This window comes from Equus caballus, chromosome 1 (genome assembly GCF_041296265.1).
Source record: "Equus caballus isolate H_3958 breed thoroughbred chromosome 1, TB-T2T, whole genome shotgun sequence".
Taxonomy (NCBI): domain Eukaryota; kingdom Metazoa; phylum Chordata; class Mammalia; order Perissodactyla; family Equidae; genus Equus; species Equus caballus.
The window spans coordinates 28,780,034-28,795,655 of NC_091684.1; the positions used below are offsets into that span (position 1 = coordinate 28,780,034).

Genomic DNA, 15,622 nt, shown 5'->3' on the forward strand with positions numbered 1-15,622 from the left:
GCCATAATGCCTGCCGCTGGCTTTCAGGTAACAAGTGACTTCTCAGAGATAACCAGGACAAACTAGAGACCAGAAAGGCCTCCCCTCTCTACTCTCCAGAACCAAGGGTCCTCAAATGAGGGCCTATGTCTTATTCATCGCTGTGTCCAAAGGCTCACAGCAGGTTCTCGGAGTTTGTGGAATGTAGCTGGAGTAAGAACCTCAAGCTTCAACTAAAGTCTGGTCCAGCCCCTTCAATGGGCAGGAGCTCTACCTACTGGCCTCTTCAGTAACTGCGGACAGCTTAAGCAGTTTCTGCAGGGAGAAGGGTAACTCAGCGGTCAACAGGAACTTTGCTTTCCTGTATTAGCGCCAGGAGCATTGCATTGGACTACCCATTCCCCAACACACTCAGGTGGACAAAATAAAGTATGAACTCATCACTTGGATACAAAAGGCCATTGCCAGTGAACCCTGAGTCAGACTTAGCATTATTTTGCCCCTACATCCCACACACCCTCCACTTGACCCATCCTAAGGGCCCTCTTCTCCCGGAAAAATTTCCTCTTCCTGGCATAATACGTGCCTTCCTCACACCTGACAAACTGCTACTGTCCTCAGAATCCTGGGCCAAGGCCAGCTAAGCCTTTTTTTGTTTGTCCCCTTTGGGGTGCTACTCTGGCCCTTGAAGAGAGGACTCAGCACAGTGTACACAATTTTCCCATGTCCAACTTGCCCCCATTAGACATTGACCTCTCAGAGAGTTCTACGGCTGGTACACAGTAGGCACTCAAACAATGCTGAATACAGGTAGATCAATTTTCAGACATAGACAGAGATGTGGGTTCTTGTCTCAATGTGCCACTAACTTGCGGTTTTATCAACCCTAAGCAAATCATTTGATACTCAGCTGTTTCCCCAGTGGTTCTCAACTAGGGGCAATTTTGCCCCCCAGGGGATATCTGGCAATATCTGAAGCATTTTGTTGTTCAAACTGGGGGATACTACTGGCATCCACGGGGTGGAGGCCAACATACGTTGTATGCTACAACATACAGGACAGTCCTCCACAAAAAAGAATTACCTGACTCCAAACGGCAATGGTGCCAAAGTTGAGAAACCCTGACCTAGTTAATACCCACCCACAGCCCACAGGGTTGGGCTGCGGTGAGGACATAACCTGTGACGCAGAAATGTACAAAAGGGTGTTGGAGTCTCCTGCCTCGTGTCCATATGAGGTACACTGCAGAGGGACAGAAGCCATCGCATGTGTGGTTCACTGAACTTGCGGATTTCAGCAACAGTGCCAGAACCCATCAGCAACAAGTGGGAGTTCCAGATCCCTCACAAAACCAAAGTTTCTAAGAAATAGGATCAATTCTGCATATCACTGTTTGGCATCATGAACAAAGAAGCTAAACAGATAAATATCAAACAGCAAAAACCACAGTCTGGATATAACTATCAATTCTAAGATATGATTCAAGTCTTTGTTGAAATGGCACGTTGCACATCACAAGGACACCAAGGAATGTCATTTTCAAAATCCTTTTATTGTGAATGCGGCAGTCATGGAGTGCTCACAATGTGCCAGGGACTGTGCTAAGTGCTTTAGATAAACTCTCAGTCCTTACAACAGCCCTCTGGGGTAGGCAAATTTTACAGATGAGATGAGAGAATACTCTCATTTTAATTATGAGAAAGTAGACTCAGAGAGGTTAAGTAATCTTCCTAGTAAATACTGTTAGACAACTTGCAAAATTGCCTCATTTGTGTAACACATTAGCTGCATATATGTGGCATGTTTAGCTTTGCAAAGTCTAAGGGGAAAGGAAGTCCATTAAGTTAAAAAAGCAAACAAGATTGGAAGAGGTTGTTTATAAAATGCCAAAGAAAAAACAAATAAGCCATAGCTTTAAACAGTAAGCTTACAAATTATTCATCTATTTTAAGGAGAAGAGTTAATGGACGTTAACAGATATTCCATTTTACGATGAAAGTACCTGAAAAGCAAATATTTGCAATCTATGATTAAGGGTTAATCTCTTTAATACATCAAGAGCACTTACAAATCATTAATCCAATTGAAATAGGTGACAGCGTTGCTCACACTTCATAGAAAATACAAATGACTAAATGTGTAAGAGAAATGCAAAATAAAGTAAAATGTGGTATACACATACAATAGAATATTATGCAGCTTTGAAAACACAAATCCTGTCACATGCCACAATATGGAGAAATCTTGAGCTAATTAAAATAAACCAGTCACAAAAGGACAAATACGGCATGATTCTACTCATACGAATTATCCAAAGTAGTCAAAATCACAGAATGTAGAAATATGGTTGCGGAAGGGGAAATTAGTACTCAAGAGATACAATTTCAGTTTTGCAGGATGAGTAAGTTCTAGAGATCTGTGGCAGAACAATGTCAATATACTTAACACTACTGAACTGTACACTTAAAAATAGCTAAGATGGTAAATTTAATGTTGTGTTTTTTACCACAATTTAAAAAGTGAGATAGTATTTTCAATTAACCAAGTGGCAAAGATCAATTCCCAGTGTTGGCAAAGGGCACTTTCATAAATTGCTGCTGGAACTACAATGCCTTTGGAGGGGAATGATGATCAAAATGTTAAATGCACATATCCTTTGACCCCGCAATCACTTTTAGAATATTTCCTATAAAAATATCCAAACAGATACTCAAAATCTTACGTATAAGAATATCTACTGTGACACGGTATTTGTAATAATGTAACCTAAACATCTACCAATAAAGTACTAAATAACTTATGCTATTTCCATACATTGGAAATTCCAGTTCATACATGGAATACCATGCAATCTTTAAAAATGAGCTGCTGTATTGTTATGCAATGGGCTCCAAAGTTATGAAACACTGCATACAGCAAGCTACCCCGTTTGTATAAGGAAAAGGGTGAGAGGATGCACACAGTAGTATATACAGAGAAACTCTCTGGAAGGAGACACAAGAATCAAGGCCCAGGAAACAAAGCTGAGATGGAAACTTAATTTTCACTTTATACTATTTATACCATTAGGTCTAACAAGCATATTTGAAAATGGAAGTATGAGGGGAGGAAAGACAAAATACCAATTAATTTCTTTTCATATACTCTTAGATTAGTGGTTTTCAACTCTGGTTGCTCATTAGAATCACGTGGGAGCTTTTTTTTTTTAAAGATTGGCACCTGAGCTAAGATCTGTTGCCAATCTTTTTTTTTCTTCTCCCCAAAGCCCCCCAGTACTTAGTTGTATATTGTAGTTGTAGGTCCTTCCAGTTCTGCTATGTGGGATGCCTCCTCACCATGGCTTGATGAACAGTGCCACGTCCACACCCAGGATCCAAACTGGCAAAACCCTGGGCTGCCAAAGCACAGCATGTGAACTTAACCACTCAGCCCTGAAGCCAGCCCACCTGGGAGCTTTAAAAAAATCCTAACACCCAGGCCCCAACAGAGAGGACCAGGGTCTGGCTCAACTGGGTCTGGCGATGGGCTCCGGGATGCGTGTTTCTAAAAGTTCCCTAGAGGATTTTTTTTTTTTGCTGAGGCAGATTTGCCCTGAGCTAACATCCACTGCCAATCTTCCTCCTTTTGTATGTGAGCTGCCACCACAGCACGGCCACTACAGACAAGTGGTGGAGGTCCATGCAAGGGAACTGAACCCTGCTGCTGAAGCAGAACGTACCAAACTTAACCACTAGGCCACCAGGGCTGGCCCCTGAGATGATTTTAATGTTTGGCTAGTATTATGAAATCACTGATTTAGAGCAGGGGTTAGCAAAAGTTTTCTGTAAAGGACTAGACAGTAAATATCGTAGGCTTTGTGGGCTACATAAAGTCTGCCACATTCTTTTATTAAAAAGCCCTCTAAAAATGCAAAAACCATTCTTGGCTCCTAAGCAATACAAAAACAAGCCATGGGCTGGATCTGGCTCATAGGCCATTTTGTCAACTCCCAATTTAGACAATGCAGACTGGACTATTGCCTGGAAAGGGCACCGTGAGACAAGGTACAGCCAAGAAGAGCCAGCAAGCTGCTGCCAAGAAGGCTCTGCAGTGAACTCACAGGTCTGGACCCCATCCCTCTAACTGGCTCCCAAGCTGTTCTGATTTGAGTCGGATGTGGGAACACTTTGGACTCACAATAAAACTCCCCAGACACATTACAAACCAGCCAGTTTATTTGGTAGTAAGATGTATAACTTTTACCATGCAGACTGACAATACCTACGTCAGCATGAACTGTGCCTTTTCTTCCTAGAGGCAGTTACACAGAAAACCACGTTATTATCAGGTTCCTTGGCGAGTATGGAATCCGAACGAGGGGAGGCTAACCTTAAGACCTAGCGTCCATGAAGCTAGGGCCTACTTTCCCACCACAGGGACAGCCCAGCCCCCAGGGAGTTTGTTGACTCTTCTCTCCCCATGTTGCTCTGGCTGAGCACTGCCAACGGTCACCTGCTACAGCTTTACAATCAGCCAGCTTGGCCCAGGAGTCCTCTCTCTGCTCGCTGGCTTTTACGTTACCGCCACCATTACTGACAGTTAAGGTTCTGAGGGGGCACATCAATTGCTCCCATTTACCAACTACAAGACAGAGTAATCCTGTTAGGATGCCTCCCAACCCTACTCTACTCAAGTTTTACCAGATAATATGCTTGTAAAGGTTCTTCCCATCTCCATTAGTACATACACAGGTCACCTGTAAATTCACCTGACTAATGTAACCTAATTCCTACTGAGGATTGCGGTTTTTAATTAGTTTTTCTTCTTTCACTTTCTTGATCAGTGATTCCCAATCATGTAGGAGTTAACGAAACTAATTTTGTGTCACCACTGCTACCAAGACAGAAATACCAAGTGATATGTACTTTTCAGATTAACTTAACAGTATTTTGTTCTCTAAAATCTAAAAAATGAGAAGATGCAGTCCTGAATTTAATACTCAACACTATTAAGGGTTAAGCCATCAAAAATGTCTTTGAACAATAGGAAAGTTTATGCTTCCAAATTAAAAAACAAAACATATTACAAATATTAGGTAATAATGATAAAATTACAGAAAACAAATATTTACACCGACACCACAGCATTCACACCACACCAGAATTTTGCCTGTAACAAAACAATGAATTTTATCCCAAAAACTAGGCAAGTCCATGCTGGCTGTTCAGTCTTAGGCCCCATGAATGAGGACAAACTACATAGTGCATGCTGAGCAGACATACACATTAACCATTCTGAACTGCACCGCACCAGGGCTGAGGTGCAGGAGGGATGAAATTCGGACATGTGCATCCACACATGCAGAATTCTTCAATTACAAAAATTCGTACATGTGACCTCTACTATGTCTTGGGCAACAGCTGAGATTTTATCTGTGGGAACCCACCTCTGAAAATCACAACAAAAATCAATAGGCAATGATTTAATATAAAATATACAAATTTTTTAGTATGAGGATTTGCACAGAACAGGTAGAAGGGGGACAACTAAAACACATTTTTCTTAAAAAACAACACTCCCTTACCTTGTCCTCGCTACTCAACACTCAAAACCAATCTGTACAAAACCACAAATACAGAAAAGGACCAGAGAGGATGTTACAATGCAAAGTCCTTGGACCTATTCTACACTGCTATCCTCACTAAAACCCTCCCCTAACAGAGCTGAGGGTTCCCAGGTCCACTGGGGAAAGTAAGAGTTCTCGGATCATCATCTCTGCTTCACTACAGATGGCCCCAGGTCACTCGCTATCAAACTTAATGGAATTGACCTGGACAGAGATGGAGCCTCCCCGGTAGCTGCCCCGCTTCTTCTTGGTTTTCTCATGCCGGAAGGATTTGCCTTTGGTGAACTTCAGAACCTGATTGGCTCGCTCCCCCCAGTCTCCAGCTGCACCTCGCTAGTAAATAGAGAGAAGTGGTTAACACATGGAAGGAAAACACCAGGGCCATGTCACTTCCTTTCCCCTGCTCAGGCAACCTGAACCCAGAGAGCTTCCCACGAACCTGAACTAAAAGCTGTCCTCTCTCCCACCCCACCCTCCTCAAGAATGGTAAACATCTTCTCTCCTCACCTTGGCATCAAAGGAGTTGTCTGCCACTCGAGCATCCACCTCAATTTCCTCTTCTCTGATTCTTCGGAATGGGGACGATGCCCTTTTTTCTCCCTGGAGAGGAATGAAGTAGGAAATTAAAGATGGAGTGGTCAGGGGCCAGCCCGGTGGCGCAGTGGTTAAGTTCACACGTTCTGCTTCTGTGGCCCGGGGTTCACTGGCTCGGATCCCGGGTGCGGACATGGTACCGCTTGACAAGCCCTGCTATGGCAGGCTTCCCACATATAAAGTAGAGGAAGATGGGCATAGATGTTAGCTCAGGATCAGTCTTCCTCAGCAAAAAGAGGAGGATTGGCAGCCATTTGCTCAGGGCTAATCTTCCCCCCACCAAAAAAAAAAAAAAAAATGGAGTGGTCATGTAACAGAAAAGCCCTCCTGAGGTATACACACGTGCACATGCGCCAGGCCAAGCAGAGAGCTGTTAAGATGATTCCAGATATTTCTTTCTACTCCTTAAAGGCTAGCTCCTGAGAATAAAATAAGGCAACTTACTTTCTTCCTTTTTGGAAATGTGTTGGGGGTCTGGGGCTTTATCTTCTTGGCTTGAGGAGTCTCTGCCTCCTTGGCAGCCTCATTTTGCTTCCGCTTCTTGCCTGAACCAACAAAACAAAAAGCCGGACTCAGAAGACCAGTTTGGTGTTCCTCCTCTCAGGTGTACACACTAACAGCCTGCAACTAGAAGCACAGTCATGGGCCTCCTCCCCTACCCAATCCCCCAAGGGTATATCCCATCCCCATTTGGGAGGACAAACCCATGCAGCAGGTTCTCTGGATACAGACCTGGCTTAGAAACCGCCACTGCTACCTTTTTCTTTTCTTCCTCTTCCTCATTGCCGTCCCTGTCTGCTTTTCCATCCTGAGGAGTCAGTGCAGAGGTGCCATTGGTCTTAGGGGCTTGTGGTCTTGGACTGCCCTTGCTCTTGGGCTTCTCCTCCTCCCCCTCCTCCTCCTCACTGGAGTCATCAGAGGAAGAACTGCTGCTGCCCTCCGCCTTTGCCTTCTTTGTGGGGGCTGGCTTAGAAGGGGCTACAGCTCCTGCTGCCTTCTGTGGCTTCTTTTTAACTGGAGGTTTAGATGTCTTCTCCTCCTCCTCTTCCTCACTGCTGGAGCTGTCCGAATCAGAAGTGCTGTCCCCACCACCCTGAGAGGCCTGTTTGGCAGGCAAAGACAGAGCTGCTTTGGCCGTCACCTTGGACTTAGGAGTGGCTATGGTCTTCTTCGTCTTCTCCTCCTCACTGGAGCTGCTCTCCTCCTCACTGGAGCTGCTGTCAGCCTTTCTGGTCAGAGGCTTTTGGCCATTGCCTACAGGCTGCTTGGGAATTGTGGCTGGTTTAGCTGCAGGCTGCTTGGGAGTGGCAGCTGGCTTACTTGACGGACTCTTGGTGGTACTGGCTGCCTTGGCAGGAGCCTCATCCTCAGAACTGTCCGAGTCTAGACAGAGAGGAGAGAATGAATAGCTCCCCAAAGCAGACTGAGGGGAGCGCCCCTGGAGCCCCCTCTGCCTTCAGGGCCTCCATAAGCCTTACCTGAGCTGTCTGAAGAGCTCTCTGCTGCCTTCTTTGCTGGAGCTGGTTTAGTGGCTGCTTTAGAGATGACTGCCTTAGCCGAGGGTTTCTTTTCTTCCTCAGAACTTGAATCTGGAGAGAAGCTATGGCATCAGGCTGGGTCCAGAGTCCCGACCCAACCAGAAGCAATAAAAAGAAGGATGCGAAGACCTACACAGAGCCTTAGCCCTATCTTGCTTCAGTGAAAAGCAAGAGAGACTGAGAGTTCTTGTCTTCCTTCTTCCTCATACACTCCCCAGAACCACTCCCCGCCACTGACGACTCACCAGACTCATCACTGCTGTCTTCACTGCTCGCCACAGCCTGTTTCTTCTCTGCAGCTTTCTTGGGAGCCTGGGTTCCCAGGGACTTCTTGGGTGGGGGAGCAGAAGGTGGGGGGACTGAACTATAGGGACCTGTTTAAAACAGACAGTGTGGTGGTTTTAAAATATGTACACAAATTCTTTTTTTTTTTTTTTTGAGGAAGATTAGCCCTGAGCTAACTACTGCCAATCTTCCTCTTTTTGCTGAGGAAGACTGGCCCTGAGCTAACTAACATCCATGCCCATCTTCCTCTATTTTATATGTGGGATTCCTACCACAGCATGGCTTTTTGCCAAGTGGTGCCATGTCTGCACCCAGGATCCGAATCAGTAAACCCTGGGCCCCCAAGAAGCAGAACATGCACACTTAACCACTGCACCACCAGGCCGGCCCCTGTACACAAATTCTTTGATACCACTCCCTTCTAGAAATGGAGCTTAATTCCCCTTCCCTTGAGTGTAGGCTAGAATTTGTGACTTATTTCTAACAAATAGAATATGGCAGAGATGACGGCACGTCATTTCTGAGTCTAGGTTATGAAAGACAATGCGGCTTTCTCCTTTCTCTGGGAGAAGCTAGCCGTCACGTCAAGCGGCCCTGTGGAGAGCTGCATGTGGTGACTGCTGAGGTCCTCCTGCAGTCGGGCCCTGGTCACAGTTGTGCAGCTTGACTCCCCATGTCCAGTCACCTGGTTTTTTCTTCATGGGTTTTCTCTGCTCCTCCGCCTCCTCCTCATCATCACTGGAGGAGTCCTCACTGCTGGAACTCTTTTGGGGAGGGGTGGCAGCTGCTTTCACTGGGGCCTTGGCCATAACTTGCTTTTTAGGTAAGGTCTGCATCACACAGAGAAAATTAGTTACTATAGGAAAATGCTGACCTAACCAATCCTGCCAGGAAATAGAGACGACCCCTCCCCTCCACTGTGTGCCCCCGGCCTCCTCCTCCTTGGTAGAAATTATGGCTCAAACCTTTTTGGAGATGGCTGCTGCCTTCTCCTCCTCTGAGTCATCACTGCTACTACTGCTGCTGCTGCTGCTGCTGCTGCTGCTGCTGCTGCTACCTGCTTTGCCATTGGCTACTTTAGGTGTTGCCCGAGCTGGTGAGCCTAACAAGAAAAACAAAACAAAAACAATTACAAACAAACACATAGCATTGGAGATTAGATTGGTGGTTACCAGAGGGGAAGGGGGGAGGAGGGAGGGCAAAAGGAAGGGATGGACTATAATTAGTTTTTGGGTGGTGAACATGATGTAATGTACACAGCATTCGAAATATATGATGTACATCCGAAAATAAACAAATAAATGGAAAAAGAAAAACAAAACAGTGTAAGGAGTATCAAGGCATTAAAGAAGCATAAAAACCTCCTTCTTTTTTAGCTCAGAACTTAGGAGTCTTTCAGTTCTCTTGCCTTTAGAGCAGGTTTGAAGGAGACTGCCACGGTTTATCCTATCAAAGGATGTCTGTCCTGTCCAATTTCAGAAATAAAACTATCTTTAAAAAAATGATATGATCCCACAACTAAAATATACAACTATGTACTGGGGGGATTTCAGGAGAAAAAGCAGAAAAAAAAGAAGACTGGCAACAGTTGTTAGGTCAGGTGTCACTCTTAAAAAAAAAGATACACCCACAACCAGAAGGACCTGCAACTAAGATATACAACTATGTACTGGCGGGGTTTGGGAAATAAAGCAGAAAAAAAAAAAAAAAAAGATTGGCAACAGTTGTTAGCCCAGGTGCCAATCCTTAAAAAAAAAAGATATGATGCAAATAATTTAAACATGCTCCCTGAAGTCTTTCACCCCAACTTCAGAGAGGCTCCTATACATCTTAACCTAATCTTCATCACAGGAAAATTACAGAAGAAAACAAATTCTCATTTGTCCCATGGAATGAAGGTGCAAGAGAAAAAATGATAGTGAAAAGCACAAAGAATATAGAGATATAAGTGGTCACAGAAGAATGGGATTTGTAGGAATATAAAATATCTATGAAATGCAACTTAAAAAATCCCAAACTCACACCATTTGTTAAAAACACATTTTCCCTTTGCTGAAGACTGTCTACTTACTAGCCTCTAATTACGAAATTTTTTACTTATTAATAAAAAGCTTTTTTTTAAAAAAAGAAATGACACTGATCGGGGCCAGCCCCGTGGCCGAGGGGTTAAGTTCGCACACTCCACTTCGGCGGCCCAGGTTTTCACCAGTTTGGATCTTGTGCACGGACATGGTACTGCTCATCAGGCCATGCTGAAGTGGTGTCCCACATAGCACAACCAGAAAGACCTACAACCAGAATTTACAACCATGTACTGGGGGGCATTAGGGAGAAGAGGGAAAAAAAAAAAGATTGGCAACAGATGTTAGCTCAGGTGCCAATCTTTAAAAACAAACAAACAAAAAGACTGTAATCAATACCTCTAGTTCAACAGCCAGTGCCATTTCAACTCTGTGCTGAATGAGCAATTTTAACACCAGTTCCCAGAGCAACCTAGTCCCCAGCCCAGACTCCTGGGAACAGACACTGTACCTGGTTTGGCTGGGGCCTTAGCCTGAGCTTTAGCTGCCACAGGTGTTGTCTTTGGCTTCTGGTTCTTTGGTGCCTCATCCTCTGAGCTTGAGTCAGAATCAGAATCAGAACTCTTGGCCTTCTTAGGAGGAGCTTTGACTGCCTTAGCTTGGGGCTTAACTCCCTTCTATGACAAAACACACAACGAGGAGAATCAGCAAAAGCTTCTGAGTACCCAAAGGGCATCCTACGGTAGAAAGCTTCCTAGGTTCCTTTTATTTTTTAGGAGACAATGGAGTAAGCCAGCCCTGGTGGTCTAGTTAAGATTTGAAGCTCTCACCACTACAGCCTGAGTTTGTTTCCCAGTCAGTCAGGGAACCACACCACCTATCTGTCAGTTGTCAGACTGTGGCAGCTGTGCGTTGCTATGATGCTGAACACTCTGCCACTAGTATTTTTTCCCCCCACTGGTATTTCAAATACCAGCAGGGTCACCGATGGTAGACACATTTCAGCAGAGATTCTGGACTAGGAAGAAGGACCTAGCAACCCACTTCTGAAAAAATTAGCCATGAAAACCTATATCAGTGTCTGATATAGTGCCGGAAGGTCAAAGGATGGTGCAAAAAGCCTGGGCAGGGTTCCACTCTACTGTACACAGTGTTGCTAGGAGTCAAAATCAACCTGATTGTGGGGCCGGCTCTGTGGCCGAGTGGTTAAGTTTGCATGCTCTGTTTTGGTGGCCCAGGGTTTCGCTGGTTTGAATCCTGGGCGTGGACATGGCACCGCTCATCAGGCCACGCTGAGGTGGCATCCCACATGCCACAACTGGAAGGACCCACAACTAAAGATACACAACTATGTACCGGGGGGCTTTGGGAGAAAAAGGAAAAATAAAATCCTTAAAAAAAAAGAATCAACTCGATGGCACTGACAACAAAATGTAGCAGTAAGAGTGAGGGAAAGCTAATCAGGACAACATACGGAAAAGGTACACTCTTAATAAGAAACAAAAAGTTCAGCCACTTGATATACAAGCCCTGTCTCTGCCATTTCCTGCCTAGAGCTCCCAACATCTATCTACAAAATACTCTCTTACACTTGGAGTCCTAGACAGTGTCCCATAGAAACCCAATAATGCCAGGGAAGCAGAATGGGTTGAATTTCCTCTAGATTCAAAGTCCAACTTCAACCTCACATATCCTTTCCAGATCTCACACCTCTCTATTGCTTCTTTTAAAGTTCCCAGATTTTCTTCCCCATTATCACCTGTTGTATACCTACCACCATCCCTTGGTCATAAGCTAGAAGCCAAGATTTTAAGTTTCTTTTTTCTAATGCTTTGAGCAACCCTCTTTCCTTCCCAAAGCTGCAAACCTGGACAGGCTTTTTCTTTTTGTCCTCCTCCTCCTCATCACTGGATTCTTCACTGCTGCTGCTCTCTGATGCTTTGGATGCAGCCTTTCCAGGATGCTGAGGCAGAGTGGCCCGCTTGGTAGGTACAGCTGAACAAAAGCACAGGTCCCCATAAAAATCAGCCATATGGTACAGGCAGACCACAAATCCTTTTCCTGGAACCACTAATCCCCAACTCCCAACCTGGCCTTACCAGCTTTCTTAGACGGAGGCCCTTGGGCTTTCTCCACCTCACTGCTGTCCTCACTGCTATCACTGGATGATGTCTTTTTCTTAGCCTTCTTAGTCACTGGTCCATTTGCCTGTAACTTCCGCTTTGGGGCCTTAGTGGACCTGCTGAGGTAGATTAGGCTAACTTCTAGGAGATAGGACTTTCCCACACCAAGGAACACAGCCCAGCCCACTTGAGGGGAGAAAACAGCCACAGTGGTATAGGGAAGGCTTACTTGAGCCAGAAGCTATAGATGTCCAAGAGGGAAGAGGCATTGGCATCCTGCTGGGTCTATAGGAGAAAAGAGGAAGAGCTAAGTAAGAAAATTTTATCCTGGTTATTGTAGGGGAGATCAGAGTTTGCGTTATTCTCTCATTAAAAGAGCCTATTTTACACCTGGTATACTTGGTATAACTGTTACATCTTCATAAGAGTTCTCCTACCTGCATAAATTAGGAGAAAAACATTCTATTTATGTATTTCCCAATTTTTGGTATCAAAAACTTGGGCTAGGCGCCGGCCCTGTGGCCAAGTGGTTAAGTTCCTGCGCTCTACTGTGGTGGCACAGGGTTTCGCCGGTTCGGATCCTGGGCACGGACATGGCACCACTCATCAGGCCATGCTGAGATGGCATCCCACATGCCACAACTAAAGAATATGTACAACTATGTACCAGGGGGTTTTGGGGAGAAAAACGAAAAAATAAAATCTTTAAAAAAACTTGGGCTATTCCCGTGGTTTCTGGCACCATCTATCCCCCTGCCTGTCAATCCTATTTATCAAAGCTTTTAAAAACGTGCATTCTCTTTACTCTAGCACTATATTACCTAGTAATTTATCCTTACTCACAAAACAAGGGCACAAATATTTATACCAAGAGGGTGTTTGCTGCAATGTGGTTTATAATACCAAATCATTGGAAACCAGCCTCCAAAAGAAAATTGGCAAAAAGTTGTGTCATGTATTCAGCTCAGAATCGCACTCAGTTATTAATTACACTGACTTAAATTATTAACTGATGCAAAAAAAAAAGGCAAGGAATTACAGTACACAAGAGTACCAGCTCAGAGCCAGATGAGTATAGACATAAAACTCACCTTTGCCAGTTATTACTGTGTGACCCTAAGCAAATTATTTAATCTTTCTGAGACTATTTTCTTGGTAAAATGGAGCTAATACTACACATCTTATTAAGCTGTTGAGAGAGAACAAGAGATAATGCATTTAAAGGGATTAGCACCTGGAAAGAGCATTTGGCCCTTAGTTAGCCCTCCACAAAGACTAGTTTTTGTCACATGAAAAAGAATCCTGATTCTGAAAGGCTTCATTCCATCTAGGCCATTGTGGAAACACTCTTTGCAGCCTCCCTAACAGTCAATGCAAAACAGTTCCAACATGAATGCAGTTCTATCAGCTCACACGGCAGACTGTCCCAGCTTAAGGAAGTACTTCCTGAGGCTGATGTAATTCTCTCCTTTCTCACCCTGATTCTGCCACAAAGAACAAGCCTATCATCTTAGTCAAAGTCTAAGACTGCCAAAGATAACCCTTCTACTCTACCCTCTCTCAAGGTGTCTTCCCGTGCAATCATGTCTGCTTTTCTTGAGATGTAGTTTCCAAACATTTCACATTCCTGGTCATCTTCTTTTACATGTGTTTGGAACATCCTAAGTTTCTTTAACTACGATAACAGCTTTTGCCAGATGCCTCCTGAGCACCAGGCACTGGGACTACCATTTTGCATACATCGTGTTACTGAAACTAATAAAAATCCTATAAAGTGAATTATGACATCCCAGTAGAGAGACTCCGAGAAGTTAAGCAAGCTGCTAGGGCCATACATCTTAAAAGTGGCAGAGCCTGGTCCCAAATCTAGATTTGTTTGATTCCAGATGTCAAAGATCCAAGCCCACTGCTACGCCTGCTTGGTAGGGCTTATGATGCTCAATTCCGTTTCAGTAAAAGCAGAACCCTGCCTCTACTCTCGTTCATTTTCTTCTTTTTTAACGAAAATCCCAGCCTTCATTTCTAAAGCATTTCATTTATCTTCGAGTCCCGGGTAAACTCCATTGAGAGTTAAGGTCAAGTCACGCTTTACATCTGCCAACATAAAGCTCAAAGAAGGAACTTGGAGCCTCCAATGCCCCCGCGGCACACCGCGATCCCTCCTCGCCGCACTCCGCCAGCCACGTGACCGGGGCCACGAGGGTCCCACGCTGCCGCCGCTGCACTGGTCACCAGGTAAAAGCAACAAAACTCAGCGCTGTCTAATCAAACCTCGTGGAAGAGGAGGTGCTGAGACTCCAGGCGTTCTCCGGTCACCGCCGAGAGCTCGGCACAAAGGAGTCGCAGACACTGGGCTGGCGGACCCCACAGACCTCCCTACCCGCAAACCTAAGCATGTTAGGGCCCAGAGCCCTGCGGTCATCCCACCGCAGCCCATGCCCCACGCCCGGAACTCACAGCGCCTGTTGCCTTGGCGAACTTATTGGCCACCTCCGAGAGCTGGTTATCCCGCAAAAAGCCGAGCACGAGGGGATACAGGTCGCTGGGAACCACGCGGCGCAAGCCGGCGTCCGCCATCCTCCGGGCAATACGCGTCACTACCGTTTCCGTCGCACCCAACTCAGAAACTCCGGAGTCCTGAGGGTGGGGGCGGGCCTGCGTGACGCCATCGCGCCGCGCGGGCGCACAGCGGAAAGGGAGGGCGCACTCCACAGGGCGGTCCCGCCCCCACCTCGGAGGCAGGGTCAAGGCGAAATCTATAAGCTCTTTCCGGTCCCACGAGTGTCGCCATCTTGGTGAGGGCGGAGCCGGCTGGTCGCCACCTTGTGAAGGCGGAGCCCTGACGTCAGAGGTCACACCCTCGGCCGTGGCGGGAAAACTCCAGATTTCCCGCGCCCTGTCTTCCCGCTGGAAGCGCCTTTTCTCAGAGCAGTGGTTTCCAGCGTCACGGCTGGGATTCAGATTCCAGAGTAATCAGTGGACTGGCGGGCTCGAAGTGTTCTTGGTCTCTAGACTTGGTCACAAGATCTCCCAACCGCTCCCATTCGCGCTGCCAGTGGATTCCCAGCCTTCATCTTCACGGCCTCCAACACCTATGGAGGCCCTTTCTCAGACACCACCTCAGCCTCAGGACTCCCACCTACACTACAGAGGATCCTTCAGATTATCCGTGGTGGTGGTGGGGTGTTGATCCCCAAAACTCCCCTCCCTCAATCATGACTTGCCCATGAGACAACCCTTTCCCCCCTTACTTAGACTTAAATCAGCTCCATGAAGGGAAAAGGGGTTTGCACCAAACCTGACACAGTGGCAATTTCTTCAAACCTATAGTTTTGAAAATAAGCTTTCTACTTCCTGAGTTCATATGGAGAACTCTCCCTGTGGGAGAACTAGAAACCCCGGCACTGCCTCTCCCTTTGTTGTGAGTACTCAAATATCAATGGCCCGGCCTGCCAAGTTAATTCCAAGTTCTATCA

General features: G+C 45.7%; 1 protein-coding gene across 2 annotated transcripts; it reads right to left on the reverse strand.

Moving 5' to 3' along the window:
- Positions 1–4,172: 4,172 nt before the first annotated feature.
- NOLC1 (nucleolar and coiled-body phosphoprotein 1) lies at positions 4,173–14,957 on the reverse strand. Of its 2 annotated transcripts, none has more exons than XM_005602278.4 (13): positions 14,604–14,957; positions 12,376–12,431; positions 12,123–12,262; positions 11,891–12,018; positions 10,535–10,700; positions 8,968–9,104; positions 8,688–8,832; positions 7,963–8,091; positions 7,658–7,768; positions 6,912–7,562; positions 6,624–6,724; positions 6,093–6,185; positions 4,173–5,918 (listed from the first exon to the last, which is right to left on the reverse strand). In XM_005602278.4, the coding sequence occupies exons 1-13, from the start codon at positions 14,721–14,723 to the stop codon at positions 5,760–5,762; spliced, it is 2,136 nt and encodes a 711-aa protein (XP_005602335.1). In that variant the 5' UTR covers positions 14,724–14,957; the 3' UTR covers positions 4,173–5,759. The 2 variants fall into 2 exon arrangements, with proteins under 2 accessions (XP_005602335.1, XP_005602334.1); XM_005602277.4 differs by having other exon boundaries at positions 12,123–12,265; positions 14,604–14,944.
- Between the last annotated feature and the right edge of the window lie 665 nt (positions 14,958–15,622).

Excerpts from the sequence above, each read along its gene's own strand:
- NOLC1 (XM_005602277.4), bottom strand. The coding sequence starts at position 14,723 with ATGGCGGACGCCGGCTTGCGCCGCGTGGTTCCCAGCGACCTGTATCCC. Across the intron at positions 12,266-12,375 it reads ATCTATAGCTTCTGGCTCAA|CAGGTCCACTAAGGCCCCAA; the intron begins GTAAGCCTTCCC and ends AATCTACCTCAG. Across the intron at positions 5,919-6,092 it reads ACAACTCCTTTGATGCCAAG|CGAGGTGCAGCTGGAGACTG; the intron begins GTGAGGAGAGAA and ends TCTATTTACTAG.